The sequence below is a fragment of the Tympanuchus pallidicinctus genome, unplaced genomic scaffold (assembly GCF_026119805.1).
Source record: "Tympanuchus pallidicinctus isolate F22 unplaced genomic scaffold, pur_lepc_1.0 scaffold10, whole genome shotgun sequence".
NCBI classification, from domain to species: Eukaryota; Metazoa; Chordata; class Aves; order Galliformes; family Phasianidae; genus Tympanuchus; species Tympanuchus pallidicinctus.
Genome location: NW_026294619.1, coordinates 893,711 through 910,231, shown reverse-complemented (window position 1 = coordinate 910,231; position 16,521 = coordinate 893,711). Strand labels below are relative to the sequence as shown.

Here is a 16,521-nt window from a genome sequence, read left to right as displayed (position 1 = left end):
CATGATGCTGAAAGGACGCTAGACGGTAGAAGAGACCATGGAATAGAATCACAGTGTGGAAAGTGAAGATGTTTCTGCATTGTATATTGAAAAGGGCAATTGATCTAAAGAAGTAAGCTATAGCATATCCTTAGAAATAGCTGATGTGAAAAGTAGAAATACCATATACATATTAATAACATATTTTAGAAACATAGTTACCAAATTACTCGACAAACTCTTTCTCACAAAGCTGCAGTAGACTTCAAATGCTCTGAACAATGTGGGCACAGTATTCTGAACTAGGAAACATACTGTAAGGTTGTTCGTTAGGCCAGCAGAAGTGAAATACATTTAACAAGCTTTCAAGGAGTCAGGGCCTTTCCACAAAGCAGAATTGTCCCACTCCGTGGGAATGTTAGGATGCCATAGGCAGGCTCCAAGATACTCCCCTCTGTCCTCCTTCCAAGCTTATCTCTATACAAGGACAGACGGATGACCAGGACAATGAGCCAGTGTAAAGGGCACAAATGCTAGGGGTTAATTAAACAATTAAGAGGTTACATTTATGTTGTAAAGCAGGCATCTGAAAGTTATGACCAGATGTTTAAGAAAGCAATTGTTAGAAGGCAATTAACCAATTAAAATATTTGAGTTTGGGTGGCAAGGATTTGTGTTTACTTGGTATTTGTATGATTAGTGAAGCATTGCAAAAGAGTGTGAACCTGCAACACCCAGCCAATGAGGAACCAGGGGAGAAAGAGATAAGCCTCAGGCAATAGGGGATAAAAGATGCAACACTGTTTTCTGTGTGCGCTCCTGTTTGCAGGAGGCCCGCCATTGCAATTGCAAATAAAATCTGCTTTATCACAGATACCAGCCTGGAAAATTATTTGGATATTTCCAACACGTAGAATCACAGAATCGCGCAGGTTGGAAAAGACCTTCAAGATCACCAAATCCAACCACAGCCTAACCATACCACCCTAACTCTAACAACCCTCCACTAAATCATGTCCCTGAGCACCACATCCAAATGGTTTTCAAACACATCCAGGGATGGTGACTCAACCACCTCACTATGGAGCCTATTCCAGTGCTTAACAACCCTTTCTGTAAAGGAGTTTTTCCTGATATCCAACCTAAACTTCCTCTGGTGCAACTTGAGGCCATTTCCCCTCGTCCTGTCACTGCCACCAGTGAGAAGAGACCAGCCCTGCTCTTTCTGCAATCACCTTTCAGGTATTTGAAGAGAGCAATAGTGTTTCTCCTTAGCTTCCTTTTCCCCAGACTGAACAGCCCCAGTTCCTTCAGTCTCTCTTCATAGGGCACATTCTCCAAGCCCTTCACAAGCCTTGTTGCCCTAGAAGACTGGAAACCTCATTAATCACTACCTGAGATAGGCATGTATGTGTTAATTATCTCACAGATAATTGACGAATATGTACTACCAGTGGAAATATAATGGACTCAGAATCACATCATCTTGGAAGGGCTTATGGTGCAAATACCCCAGTGCTTCCTGATGCTGCTAATAAAGAATGCCTGACTTAATGGTAGAAAAACTTTGCCATTCAGTTTCAATGCATTGATTTCTATCGTTCGCTTCTCAGAACTATACCCACAATGTGCCAAAATGGCTTAGTTACTCTGAAGGTATCTTTAAAATCCTCTGAAGCCTCTCAACACTGTGAATTGCTTTCTGTATAATCAGTTTGGGCCTGCAGCCCCCAACGGCCTGGCAGCAGCTTGCCATTGGCATACCTGGTTTCCCTGTTTCACCCATAACATGAAGAGTACACCCTTCTAGTTATTATCATACTGCTGTTTGTTGAACACAGATTTCGAAAGAAACGTAACAAGGATTTTATGATGAGCTTTGATTTTAAAAAGTGGCAAAACAAAGGCTGAAAATGGGACTTAAAGCAGGCTTCAGCTACCAGCTGTGTTCTCAACAGCTTGGGCACATTTCATTTCTACACAAGTTTTCCCATCAATACAGGAGGAACTTACTGTCTGATTATAGTGTTTTGGTTCCTTGGATAACTTGGATAAATACTTGCCTCAGCAAGAGTAACACTGAAGTATAATCTATTAGTATTCTTTTATAATTTTTTCATTGTTAAACCTCCAAATGCTTGCACATTGTTTCAAAATGAATTTTATGTAGGTATCCCAGTTGACTCTCAAATGTCTGAAATGACTTGCTTTCATTCCTAGTTCCTGCCCTCACAGCTGTCTGTGTCTTAAGGGCACCTAAGCTGCTAAGCTTCACACAGAAAAGACTAATTTTTTTTTTATTTATTTTTAATTTTTTTAAACACAAACCTTTTTCACCAGAGCAACATCCCAGCTCATGTACAACCCACCCTTTCTGCTTCTGGAAGTCATTCTCCACTTTCTGCCCCCACCCACAGCCAGAGAAGTGAAGCTGATATGGACAAAAGAAGAATGGAGGCAGAGTTAAAAATATGAATTTTAATTTGGAGCACTTAGTGTATTTACAGTAGAAAGGTTCTCTCTAGTCAAGAGACAACAGATTTTTAAAAATCCACATTCACAAATATGTGGACCTGCACCTGATGCAGGCTAATTGCTTTTTGCTACTTCTGCTTCACTCAGGGTAACAGCCATGAGAAAACGATGGTGAGAGCTTGCAGATGGAATTAGACGTCTCTTATACCCAAGTAGCACTTACATAATGGAGTCCAGAAAGGAAAGTAGTGTGAAGTTATCCAACAGCTGCTAAAAAATGTCTCATATATATGTACATATACACAGTCCCATTTGCAGCTAGGTCAGATTCAGTGAATCATTCAGGGAGAGACAGGCAAGCAGACACAAGCCTACCAACCTGTGTGCAAGCACAGGTATTCAGGGACACTCACTGCCAGGTACAAAGGTACCTCCTCACCCACACAGACACGTGCATTCTTTTCCACTCAGCACTAGAACACACATACACACATTTTGTTAATGCTGTTTCACATGGTTTTTACACACAAAAGAATCTTTAGAAAAAGCACCAACCCCTTCATCTGACCCGCTGGCTCAGAATCCTTATTCCTCTTGAACCAGAGGGAAATGGGAGCGTGAAAAGGATAATGCCCTCCTGTTTCTCTGAGCCACCCCTTCTAAATGTCTGCAATGTCTGCCATAGTAAGAAGGCTGAAGGTGCAGCACTTTGTAGCTGATACCAAAAGGGAGCAATCCCCTCCTGCTCCCAGAAGTAATGTGCCAGTTGCAGGCATGTCCTCTCACAACTTCCCTTGAGTCAGATTTCACAATCAAATGGCTGCAATGTGAGCCAGTTTAATTATCTGATATTGCAGAAAAATAGATCTGCAAAAAGTGAGTAAATATTTTAGCATTTGAACAGCCAGTTAGCCTATCACGTGGTGAGTGAAGCACCTGCTTTAGCAACAACTTGTCTGCAGAGTAGCTGAGGTATCACGTCACTCTGAGCTCCTGTTTTCATCTTGATCAGAATCCACGTATCACTTCCTTTACGAGGTGCTTTCCCTCTTTGGGAAAGGAGTCGTTGCAGAGGTGTCTTTTGGCTTAAAAGGAGTTGAACTAACATGGTGGTTGCAAAGCAAACGTCCAGCATATGCTGCTGCTGTTTCCAACAACCCATTTAAGGAGGGATAGAAAGATAGGAGGGAATGGAAAAAGAAAGACAAGAAACGGAGTTATGATCCTCTCTCAGAAGTCAGAGCAAGGGGAAAGATCAAAGATCACTGTGGAAACTGCAAGGTTGATGAGAGTTCTGGTTTAACAAAGCCTCTTGAATAGCTTCACTGCAGCCACTCAGCTCCATTTGGTTGAGAACGCAGTTGATGTGCTCCACAGTAGCAGCATGGCCCATCTGCAGTTTCCAGAGTCTGAGCATTTCATACTGGGCATCTCGTAAACGTCGATGCTCCATCTCAATTCGCTCCAGATCATAGTCAGTCAGACCCAGACGCCTCACAAACTCTTTCCACCGAGATGGTGGTACATGATCCACCACAGTGTACAGAATAGCAGGGTCTGAAAGAAGAGAAGAAATAAAGTGTGAGAATCAGGGTTCTGCAGCCTCAAGGGGAACATGTCTTAGGACTGTGCATTGCCCCCTCCTGTTCAGGTCTTCTATAGACCCACATGATGTCCAGACTCACTCTTAACCCTCAAAAAACAATGTGATACTTCCATATGCATTTATAAGGTTACGAGCAGACTTAAACATACAAGCTTAGGGCCTTGCTGCCACATTTTTGTTAAAAACAAAAAAAAGGCATTAAAACTGACACTATGGCAGCATATGAGACAATCCATTTTGCTGATTGCAAAAAATGGGTGACAGGGAAGTATGCATGCTCATACACAGGGCATGCACACCTGGTAAGGTCTCATCCTCCCAGCCATATCTGCATAATCAACTCCTGATTTGCCTAGGGAGGGATACCGGAGTTACACTTACTGTCTGGAAGCTGCCTCTTCCTGGCAGGTCTGACACAGTCTGGTAGCTCATGTGAACTTTGTAGCAGAGGTACAGATGGTGGTGTTGCATTCACTAGCAATTCTTTTTCTTTCTGGATCTCGGGAAGGACAGCAATTGCACTTCCTTTTACCTCCACCTGAAAGAGACAATGTCTCAGTTCACAATCACCCACAGTAGCACAGTACTCCCATTGCAAGGAATCACCAGCTTTGTAAAAGAAAATGTTGCAAAGACAGGTGGGAAGCAGCCCAAGTTTGAATTTTCCCTATATCTCTTTTTTAAGCAGAAGGCATCAAAAGTCTATTTCACAAGGAATTCAATTCTTCTTTGAACATCAAGAAAGTGGTAACTTCGAAGAAAGCCTGGAATCCCAACTCATCGCCATTCTAGAAGTTCCACAGGCCACCTCACTCATCAACCCTCTTTGTAACGCTGTGGGAACCCGACTTTGACTATTGCTCTTAATTGCTGCTGATCAACAACGCACCTGAGGAAACACTGTAAAGCTGGACTGAGAGGCTTATGGATGGAAGTTCTGAAGTGAAATAAAACCATCTGAATTTTCTCATCTTAAAATATATAAGGAGACAATGGGATTAAGGATTAGCTATCTGAAAAAAGCAATGCATCCAGAAAGAAAAAAGTCAGGAGCTTGAAAAGCATCTCCTAGCAAAAAGAAAGTAAAATTTTAATGGTTCCACCTGCTACAATGAAAGACTTTTGAATTAAACAGCCCTATTATTCAGCCTGTTTGAAAACACAAGGTTTGAAAACAGCCCATAGGGAACAATTTTACTCTGGATCCCAGGTTAACATGGTTGAAAGAGGAAGGGAAGCTCTTATAATCACCATCTTGCTCACCTCAGCTACAGGCTCCTTGCTTGTCTGCGGCAAAGATACTTGAATGAAAAAGAAAGAAAACAAATTATTTTCACTTCCTCTCTTCCCAGAGAAAACAGGAAAGCAGCTATTCACAATCCTGACCTCAAAAGGTTTTTATAGCAAACTGCCATCTGCCAGAAATGAGCTCACATGCACTTCCAGTCACAACACAGAAGCAGAGCTGCAGGAAGCATACCAGCAAGCTTGGCTGTTGAGTTTTCATGTTCCTTCTGGCCTTGTATCAGAGCAAAGTAATGAATCCCACTGTTTTCCTCACACACGTGTGCATGCATACATTCACACATCTGAGTGATGTCTATCACAGTATCACAGCATATGCTGCTATACTCACCACAGGAGTAGAAAGAAGAAGCTATCCCATTTTTCTGAACCAGCCTCACTGCTTTATTTACAATGTAGAGGACACAGATAACTACAATTATCGCCACAATGATGCCAAGAACAAGGTTCCCATCTGGACAAAAGGGAGAGGGCAAATGAGTGAGTGACTGAGAAAGGAACAGGTAAGTACTTAAGTACTCGAGAAAGAAGAGCAAGGGAGCGCATGCAAATGGTAATGAGAAAAAGAATAATGATTTGAAACAGTAAAGAGAGCAAGGGGTTGACAGGTAATGTCAAGAAAACAAAAGTTCACACTGAAAAGATTCCATTGTCCCTGAGGTTCCCCCAGTACTCACTCAGCTCAGATGAATTCGGAGAGGTAGTCACTGGGCTATTGCATTGCAAGCACTCTTCTCCAATGCAGCTGAAAGAGTAAATCAGAGATGTGAGCATGCAACACCAGACATTTGCAGCAATCCTAGAATGAGTCCAGAGGAGCCTGCAAAGCAAAGCAATGTAGTGTGTTTACTGACTGTGGTCCTCAGTGGTTCTCCACAATGACTACATGGAGAGGACTGGAATGGAGGACAATACTAATTGCCCCGAAAAGCCAGAGTCGTGTAAACTCAAGATGGACAGAACCTTGAGAAAAATTCCCTCCCCTTGTAGAACTTGAATCATCTCTCTCTCCTATTTGACAGTCACACAGAGAAAAAGAAAAAAGCCTACCTGTTGCAATGCTTGCAAACGTTATTAAGAGTCAGGAAGAACATAGGCTTACACCTGCAAATTGCATCTCTGTCCTTTGAACCTGCAGAGAAAAGAAGAAAGTCTTGGCAAAATATGGATAACAAAGAAACCAAAAGGAGAAAAATTCATCCCAAGACAGGTGAGAGATTATTCCTCTTTGAGCCTGAACTGTTACTGGAGAAAGAAGACTCAGTTTACTTGGGGCAGGGGAAGAAGAAAATAATAATAAAGGTGAGGGCATCACTGTTCAGGTAGGTCAGACACCTCTGTTGAGGTTGGGAAAAGAAAAAAAAAAAAAAAAAAGACTGCATCTGAGATTCTGAGCTGGGTCTGATGGATAAGAATTGTTGCAATGCAGAATGGGGAAAGTCACTCCAGTTCAAGTGTGACAGGAAGGGGAAATTGCATTAGGCAAAAATAAGGAAGAAGTGGTCTCTGAGCAGCTGGGACTGCTGAGGAAGTCAGTCCACGGCAGGGAGAAATCACTTCAAGCCATAGGACACACATATTCACGCTTGTGATCTGTTGTTCTGTGATTATGAAGGGTGAGAAATTGAAAAGTTATTGCTTTTAAGCAAGCCACAGCACAGATGCTGAAATTAACAAAAAACAAACAAAAAAAAAACAGGCAAGAGTAGTGAAGAAAAGGCAAAGTTAAAAGAAGAGAGGTAAAAAGGCGCTACAATAAGCAGCATACATTCTGTTACACATGAGGGACAAGACAAAGATCAGACAAGGGAATGAAGTCACTCAAGGACAGTGTATGATGATGACCCTTGAGAGCAGGTGTAAGCACAAAAACTGTAACCGAGTTCATTAAACTCCACAGGGAATGTATTTAAAAAGAGACCAAAAAAATCACATTGAAGGGGACAGGAAAAGCAGAATTTATGAGGAAGAGGGATTGCTTTAGGACAGTGAGGTAAGGAGCATTTAAGGGATGTGAGCAGAATTAGACTTCAGGACAAACTGGAGGGTGGCAAACAGAATGGGGTTAACATCTCTGATCCCCCACTAGAAAGGAGACAGGTTTGGGATAGCTAACGTGGCTAGCTCTTTCAGACATCTGCACCATCCCCACATCCCAGTGATGGCAATGAAATGCAGTTGGTATACTTCAGTATTACATTAAGATGCTGCACAGTATACTGTGATGGTTCAGCATTCAACTGGACGTTGACAACAGTGGCATTTTCAGCCTTTATACCTACAGTGTGTAGAGCAGTTAGTAAGGGAAATGCAATGAGCATAAGGAGAAATATCCAAGGAAAGACAAAAAGAGGAAAGAAAGTAGGAAATTGGCATTCAAACATAAAGGTCTTAGTTCAGTACATGCAAGGAAGGCAGAACTACTGAAATTAAGTAGCAAATATATCATAATAGCCAACACAAGAAAACACACGTTAAGGTATAGCCTGTGACAGAAAACAGGAACTGATTCCAAGGCAGGCAAAAAATGACAGTCTTCCTCAGGAAAGCAGGCAAGCAAGACAGAGTTGTCCCAAAGCTAAAATCACTTAAAGGCAAGCTGCTGCAGCACGTTAGCAATCAAGGAGAAGGATGCTAACATCTATCTTAATGGCATCTGTACCATACGCATGCTATACTCACAGTTGGCAATAACTCCATTAACACATGGGCTGCAGTTCTTGCACTGGAAGAAATCAGCCTGGCCAAACTGATATTGATTCTTCCGACAGCCACACACAGTATCCTGCTTTAGGGTGCATGGGGTCTCTTCTATCTGCTGCAATTCTGAGGAAAAGAATGAAAAGTGACTGTACCGACCCCACCTTCAGCTCAGACCACTGTTAAGACAACAGGTGTTATCAGCCCCTAATCTACACACAGGGAAAAGAAAAAAAAAAAAAACAAAGGCTGCAAAGAGCATCTCAGACTGTAGTAACTTTGCAAGTCTTATCCCTGTTGTCCCTGAATCCCTTCCCCTACACTGTCCCTGTACCCACTCAGTCACTTTTTTTCCAGGCTTGCTCACTCATCTTGCCATCCCCTCCGGACCCTCACCTACTAACATCACCCATGTTTCTCAGGACCCACAGATAACTCACCTGTACGGCACCGTGTACACTGGAAGCATTTTTTCATGATGTTGTCAACAGCTGTGAACGTGCCATTAGGACAGGGAAGACAGACAGGGGCCTGGTCAGGCCATTTACAGTCTTTTGACTTGTAGGTACCTGCAACAAAAACAGCTTAAGAGAGATCTGACAGGAAGATACACATGTTGTCTTACGGAGAATTGGAGTCACTGAATCCTCAAAGAAACCCTGGAGTCAACACAGAAAGGACTGAGCATGCTGCTTCTCGAGCATGGAGGAGACTGACAGTCCGAGAGAAGAGGCAGGGAGAAAGAATTCCTATCAAGGAAATGGAGCACTGATGTAGCTAGAGGACAAGATAGTTTGAGAGCACGGGACAAGGGAATGCAACTGAGGTGAAGAGTAATGCACTTGTTCTACTGTACTGTACCTGCATGGCACCTCATGCAGCAGTGGGTCCCTTTGGGATGTAGATATTGTCCAAGCTGACACCGCACTTGCCTCTTTTCTCTCCTCAAGATGTTAAAGGGATATCTTCCATCCAAAGTCACCCGACGGAGTTGCAGCATATATGGCACTGGAGCAATTCCTTCTGATTCATCCATCAACACACAGACAAATGTTAGAATAACCTGCAAACAGGGAAAGGGAGAAAAACAAAGAAAAACATTAGAGAATCTCCCATCTCCTGGCAGACTGCACAGTTGACTTCAGCAGAGTACAGTATTAGAGGGAGTCATGCCTGTCACCTCTATTATTAATACAAGCTAGCTGTACTCAGAGCAAATATTTTTTGTGAGGTACAACATATAGATGGAATGCCTTGAAGATGCTGCAGCTTGCAGGAAAATTACTCAAGAGCAAAGGAATGCTTTCATTAGGGAAAAGAACAAGTCAATCTAGAAACAGTTCCAGAGAGAAGACTGCATCCAGTACTTGCAGAACAACTGAATAACTAAACCAGATGGCAAGTCTGCAATAAAAAGGCGCAGAATGATATCACAGTAGGCAAAGTACAGAAAAGCTTCAAAACTTTTTTCTAAGCAGGCCAGCCCTAGAGAAGTGGGAAATATAGGTATTCGACTTCTCCCCAGCAAGTACACTTTTTGTTTTAAACTAATACTGTTAGCAGTCAGTCTGAGCAGCCTGCCACAAACCTCCAGACTTTTTCTTTTTTACTCCTTTAAGATTTACTTGCTATTTTTAATTCTGAAGGTTACTGCTACCAAGAATTTTAACAACAAAATCTTATTATATTATAATCTAATAATTTAATTAGGATTACTTTATAAAATGATTACATTATTATTTATTTTAACAATAAAAATATTATGATTGCCTTGACTGCAGTACGATGTGTGCGTGTATGCACTGGAAGGAAGAGCAGAACAAAGAGTTAAAAGAACAGCTTGAATTGGTAATGAAGGACACCATTCCCAGCAGTAGAATTGAGAAATGTGCTTTCTGTGTCACGGCCAAAAGGTCTGCATCCTGCTAGGACCACAGAACAGATGACTCATCAGCCAAAGACCCTGCGCATGAGAATGTAGGCAGACTCAGCACAACACATGAAGAAGAACCTTAGTCTGCAGCCCCAACAGAAAAAGTAGACCCTGGACACGTATTCCAACCATGCATTCAGACAGGCCAGAATTAAACAACATCAACATGAAAAGGAATACCATCTCTCCATCTCTCCTGCCCACACAATTTCACACTGAGCTTCATTATATTAACATTTCTACATTGCAATGTGTTCCCAGCTTTCATTTTTGAAATCAGTAAGGTACCTTGCTGCACAAGCTCAACTACAACTACAGAGCTCTCTTTTTTGCTCGCTTTTTTTTTTTTTGGGGGGGGGGGGGGGGGGGTGAGGGGGGTGGGGGGGCCGGGGCTAGAAGAGCAGTAGCAAAAGAGCAGCAAACCAGTAAGGGTAAACCACAACGCTGATACCAGTTTTGTGGTTGCAGTCTTCAGAGAGGATATGCAAAAAGAGATGGCTATGACAGCCCCACACAATCCTGTTTCTCTCCCAAAACTGAAGCCCTGGAGGAGAAAGTTAACACATTTAAAACCTTAAGAAGGATAGGGCTTGGCAAACTCTGACAAAGCAATAACTCATTTTGTTCCAAGAATTTCAGAGCTCTTTGTCACACAACAGACATATTCAACACACCAGCTGCTAAAATGGTAACAATTAAAAAAAAAAAAAAAAAGAAAGAAAGAAAGAAATCACACATGCAAATAGCTATCATTTCAAGCTTGATTAGCTGACCACAGGATAAATGCAAACATTCCAAAATTAAGTAAGAAACAAAACTTGTTCCAGCAGCTGACAGCCTCACAAGATTGACTGTCTGCAGGAAAATGGGTAAAAGATCATTCACACAGATGGTCTGATAGTAACAATAAAAACTGATCCTTCAGCCAGTGATGCATCTTCCAGCAAGGGAATATATACAGCTAGTCCAAAAGTCAAACAAGCCAGTAATATAAACAACAGAGGGAAGCATCAAAGATCAAGCCAAAAACAGATGCGAGATTGGACAGATACTTCTTCAGAAAGGAAAGGAAAACAGGAAAGGTGTTTGCAATCATTCAGATTAAGTGAAAGCATATCAAGAAGTGCAATCAAACCAGAATCAGCACATTAATTATTACTGATCGAAATCTGAAGATCAGATTGTGTCAGACCACAGATGACTCACAGCCAATGATTCAGCCCTTAAAAAAAAAAAAATAAGAAAGAAAAAAAAAAAAAAACATCACCATCTTAAACAACTCCCAGACCATTCAGCAACTACACTTGTTTACACCCATTATAAACCTAAAAGAGTTCAGGAAATTATCAAGCAAGGAAGCCTCAAGTCTAGGCAGCAGATCACCAAGACAGAGTTTACAGGTCCTGTACAAATGAAATGGGCGATTCTCCACTGCTGGATATACAACTCTATGCTCCTATCTCACTTGCCAGGAGAACAAACAAGTGCCCAAAAACCAGCACCGCTCAGAAAAATGGACAGCCTGGATTACTGAAGCTGAATGATAACTCAAACCACCAAACCACATTGTGCACACCGGTGATTCATGGTTTTAGCTAGCGGGGACTGCCCAGGAAAAACGAGTCAGCAGAAACTCAAGGCTTCACTTCTGAAACTGACGCAGAAATAAACAAAATACTGCAGGCGAAAACATGCACAGCTTTCTCAAAACATTTCACTCCTCCAGGTGACAGCCACACATGCATGCTCATCACCTGGGAGGCAATCCTAGCTCCTTTTCAGGCCTTCCACGCAACTTAGTGGCTGACAGCTCCAGTTGATACAACAGTGTCATGCAAACTAGTAGGTCTGGGAGTTGGGGAAAAAAAAACAAGAGTGAGGAGACTCCAAAGAAATCAGGGTGCAGTAACACCCTTCTTGTGTGACTGCTTCAGCCAAAAGCTCCTTCTTTGAGGTTTTTAGAGATTTTGATGTACAAAGATGCATGGGAAACCGGCACTTCTGCTTTCGGCGCTGAGAAATGTATATTAAAGCAACATTTACAGGAAGCTTTTTTCATTGCTCACTAAAACCTGGAAAGGTCACGAGGAGGATACATTAACTATTATTATATATAATCTTCCGTTTTATGAAGATCAAATGGTGGAATTCTGGGCCTTGTCTAAAACCAGGAGACTGTGCCTGCGTCCTGAGCACACACGCACAACCACCACCCAGCAGTCTGACCTTGAGGGTGCAGCCACACACCTCAAATCAGAGCACTGTTCCAATGGGGGCCTCCCCCTTCACGCTTCCCTTCCCAGGGCTTTAATTTTGAGAGAGCAGCTGCTAAGCTGGGCAGCTGTCCTGGAGCCACGCATAGGTCCCTGTATCAGTGATTCACTAGGTGGATTTTTTTAGGAGTCAAGTAATTGCCACATGCTGAATCCAATTCCTTAGAATCGACAACCTCTGTTTAACAGAAAAAATGTAATGATGTTTCTTTGAGATCCTCTTTCTGTTCTCAGGTTCACTAGGCTGGATTTTCAAGCATGCCAAGAAAGCACAGGGACAAGGCCAAGACCATAACGTAGAATCTCCTGCTCTGTCCCAAATAAAAGCAAAGCCACCTTGCAATGACCAAAGACAATATTGTCTTTACCTCAAATAATAAGACTAGTTCAAAGAAAACCTGTAGATTAAAAAAATAAAGCCATCCAAACTGGCAATACTGATTGCTTGTGAGAACTGAAATTACCATGTAATGCTGATTGGCACAGGCCCAGCTTCATTTGGCTGGAAGTCATCAAAAATAGAAATGAAAACTGCATTAATAAGCAGATACAAATGGAATGACAAGCAGATACAAGTGGATGGACAAAGCAGAAATCCAAGCAGATGCTATGAACTCTTAGGAAGAGACTTAAGAACAAAACAGAGTGTGCTGTTACATACAAATCCATAAGGACCCCGCACTTGGAATCCAGACTATTGGGCTGGTCCCCAGTCCTAAGAATGTGAGTTAACTCAGAAATGACAATGGTCAGAGCTACAGAACAGCTGCTACAAGAAAAGTGATTTTAAAACACCACTCTGTAAAAGAGCAGCTGAGAAGTGAGTCCAAAGTCATGAACACCATGGAGAAGATGAAACAGGATGGCTGTCCTCCACTTCTTCCAAAGAAAAAACTGACAGATCTCACAAGAAACATACAAGTGACAGGTACCAAACACACAGAGAGGTATTTTTTAGGCCAACACCCAGCTAAGGAGTGGGGCTCCCCACCAGGAATATGCCAGGACTCCAAAAGCGACCACCACATCTGTCAGCAGGAGAAACATGCGCAGGGCTCCTAGGACAAAGACACTGTTCTGACTTGGGAATTTCACAGATGTCTGGAAGCTGGGAAACTTCTATTTTCCAGTATCACACGCTTGCCCTGGTCTGAAACCTCAACAGACAAACAAGATATGGTGCCCAATGCCTCTGGTAACAAACACGGCAGCTGAATTTACAGCTCTTGTGAAAAGAGGCTTCCAGTTTCAAAACCTTAGCCTTCAACATCAACCACTGTCAGAAGCACCCTTGTAACTGCTTCATCATTTTTTCTCATAAAACCAAACCAACTTTATATTTATTTATTTATATGCAAACACTGGCCTCAATGAAGGGAGCCATCACTTTTTCCACTACTAAAGTTGTGGGAATACATGGTGAAAACACAGAGGGTGAGGAAATGAGGTTAAGAATGCAAAGAGAATGCATACGAACAAGTTATAGTAAATTTTTAAGAATCAGAAGAACAGAATAGAGACATCAAAGAAGTAAGAAAGGCCATGAGAGCATGAGGGTGAATGCAGAAAGGAAAATAAGTGGTAGATAAATAGACAAGCAACAGAGCAGGAATTGTAACGCTGACGAAAATAGCATGATTTTATGGAAAAGGCATAAATTATCTGTAACGAGCGTGTGGTGCAATTACAAAGCTGACTTTGACCAAAGCTAAGTAGGAGGGAAATGATTCCCTGAAAAAGAACAGTAATCCTACTAAGGAGCACTCTTCCTCCACCACACTATGTAACTGAGGACAAGGTAACATATTAAGGAATTCAATGCCTTCTGCGCATTTTGTTTCTAATAACATCAGTAATATTACATATGGCATATGAATTACAGAAAAATACACATACCACTATCATTAGGTCAGAAATGTGCTTTTTCAGGTTTGCTGCTTTAAAACCTGTATGCAAGCCACCTCTACAAATCCCAACCAGGCTCTGAGATGCCAGTGCTCTGCAGTCAGGTGAAGGGGTGGAGTGCTTCGCAGCCCCAGCCATGCTGCCTTGCCAGGAGCTAAAGGACAAGACAGTCAGCCAGCTGAAGTTTGAGAAACACTTAGAAATTGGATCGCGAAGAAGGAAATTTACCAGCCAACTCGCTTTGTAATGCCCCCCCAGCTGCAGAGGTCGGGCACAGCCGCCGCTCGCCCTGCACAGGGCAGCACAGCAGACAGCAACAGCGCCCACAGACACCGGGACTGCCCGACCGCGGAGCTTCCCCAGCGCCCCGGGGCAGCGGCAGCCTCGCGAACGGGAGCGGCCCGCGGTGCCTCGGGAGTTAACGGCGTCTGGGAAGCCGTCACGCATTCCTGTAAATCCAGCGGTGCGTTCCCTGACTCAGGGATAAATCCCGGAAACGGCGCAGCCCCGCCTACCCCCGGGACGGACCTCCTGGCCCGCGCCCCCCGCTCCCCTCAGCGAGAGAAAATGGGCGCTGCGGGGCGCTGCCGCAGGGTAACACGAACCCCGGCAGCGGGCTACGAATCGAATCCCTGGATCGATCCCACAGCGGAGAGCTCACCCTGCCGTGGATCCGGGGCCGACGTCTCCCAGTTTGCCCCCTCCGAGCCGCTGTCCGAAGCCCCGTCCCGAGCTCGGGGTGCGGCGGAACCCCCTCTGAGTGACTTACCGTCCCCAGCGAGCTGCGGGGCAGCGCCAGTCCGCGCATGGCTCTGCGCCCCTCTACGTCCCCATAGCGGGGTCCCGGCGCTCAGAGAAGCCGGCGACGCAGCCCAGCCCCGGCCGGAGCGGCGCGGAGCGAAACCAGCCCGTCTCCAACTTCCTGCCGGCGGCAGCAGCAGCAGCAGCTAGGCGGCAGGAAAGAGGGCGGCGAGACACCGAGCTCCCTGCCCTCCCCCGCGCAGGACGGGCGCAGATCCGAAGGCAGCTGCCTTGTGCCGGGGCGGCGCCACTTCCAGCCAGGGGCGAGAAGAACGAAGGTCTCACCGCACGCTGAGCGCAGAGCTGAACTGAGCGGCGGCGGTCTCATACGGCAGATCTTGCCGCTTTCTGGCAAAAAGTTATCTGTTAGTGCCGGTTTTCTCTGAAGTGGGCAATCTGGAGGAAAGTAATGGGTAGTATCGTGTGACTGAAACAATAAATATACGGAATTGGAGCAGAATGAAGCTTGCTGCAATCTTACATTTCCTTGCATGTGGTCTTGGTGTTCTTCAGGTACAAGCTCATGGGAAAGTGAACCACTCAGCTGTAAGGCAGTAACTTGGCATTTTAACTGCCTTGTAAACACGTTTGTTTGTTTGTTTGTAAGATTTCTTGGTCAGCCCAGCTTGCATATATTTCAAGAATACATGCCCTGCATGTACTATTTTTGGTAAAACACGTTTCCCATATGTGTCAGTGAACCAGCTGCATCAATGTTGTAAGGCAAAAGTGCAGTGCAGTGCAAGCAACTTTTGGGATGAGCTCTGCTTCATTCAGTATTTACTTCTAAAGGCAGCATTTAACAGTGTATTCAGAGAAGTGGCTTAATCATCCAGAACTTGCCTTTATCTGCTGCCCCTTAAGCCCTGAGTTGTTTCAGCTCCAGGTGCAGGAGTATGTTAGCCAATGGGGAAAGGGCTCACTAGCATTGGGGTATAGGGATAAGAGAGGGGCTGTGTTCCCCAAAACTGTGAGAGGCCCCACAGGGGTATGCCCCAGTGGACTCTCCCTTTATTCAAATAAAGAAAGCTGAAGACTCTCTTCTGTCTCTTTTTGGGATAAAGATAACTGAGCAAGTCTATTGGAGCAGAAACCTTCCCAACAGCACCATAATCATAGAATCACAGAATCATAGAATGGCCTGTGTTGAAAAGAACTACAATGCTCATCTAGTTTCAACCCCCTCTGCTATGTGCAGGGTCGCCAACCATCAGACCAGGCTGCCCAGAGCCATATCCAGCCTGGCCTTGAATACCTCCACAGACGGGGACATCCACAGCCTCCTTGGGCAACCTGTTCCAGTGTGTCACCATCTTCTGTGTGAAATAGGAGGTATTATTTTCAGAGCAGCCCTCATATATACTATGTCTATTGGTTGTTTTGTTCCATGGGCAGGAAGGTTCACATGTGGGAACAGCTGTGCACCATTTGTCAGAAAGGGAGGACAGTCTGCCACAGGGAGTGCTCCTGACAGGGAACACTGCAGTTATCTCTGTGCTGCAGCCTCAAGTTGAACTGCTATGCTTTGTTTTGGAAGGATATTC

General features: G+C 43.9%; 1 protein-coding gene across 3 annotated transcripts; it reads right to left on the bottom strand.

Annotated features, from left to right (window-relative positions):
* Nucleotides 1-2,442: 2,442 nt before the first annotated feature.
* On the bottom strand, nt 2,443-15,119 carry TNFRSF1A (TNF receptor superfamily member 1A). 3 transcript variants are annotated; one of them, XM_052665958.1, is made up of 10 exons: nt 14,946-15,119; nt 8,927-9,128; nt 8,506-8,634; nt 8,048-8,191; nt 6,416-6,497; nt 6,043-6,110; nt 5,697-5,819; nt 5,324-5,361; nt 4,442-4,598; nt 2,443-4,011 (listed from the first exon to the last, which is right to left on the bottom strand). In XM_052665958.1, the coding sequence occupies exons 1-10, from the start codon at nt 14,982-14,984 to the stop codon at nt 3,710-3,712; spliced, it is 1,284 nt and encodes a 427-aa protein (XP_052521918.1). In that variant the 5' UTR covers nt 14,985-15,119; the 3' UTR covers nt 2,443-3,709. The 3 variants fall into 3 exon arrangements, with proteins under 3 accessions (XP_052521918.1, XP_052521899.1, XP_052521909.1); XM_052665939.1 differs by lacking the exon at nt 14,946-15,119 and adding an exon at nt 14,405-14,638; XM_052665949.1 differs by lacking the exon at nt 14,946-15,119 and adding an exon at nt 14,168-14,329.
* Between the last annotated feature and the right edge of the window lie 1,402 nt (nt 15,120-16,521).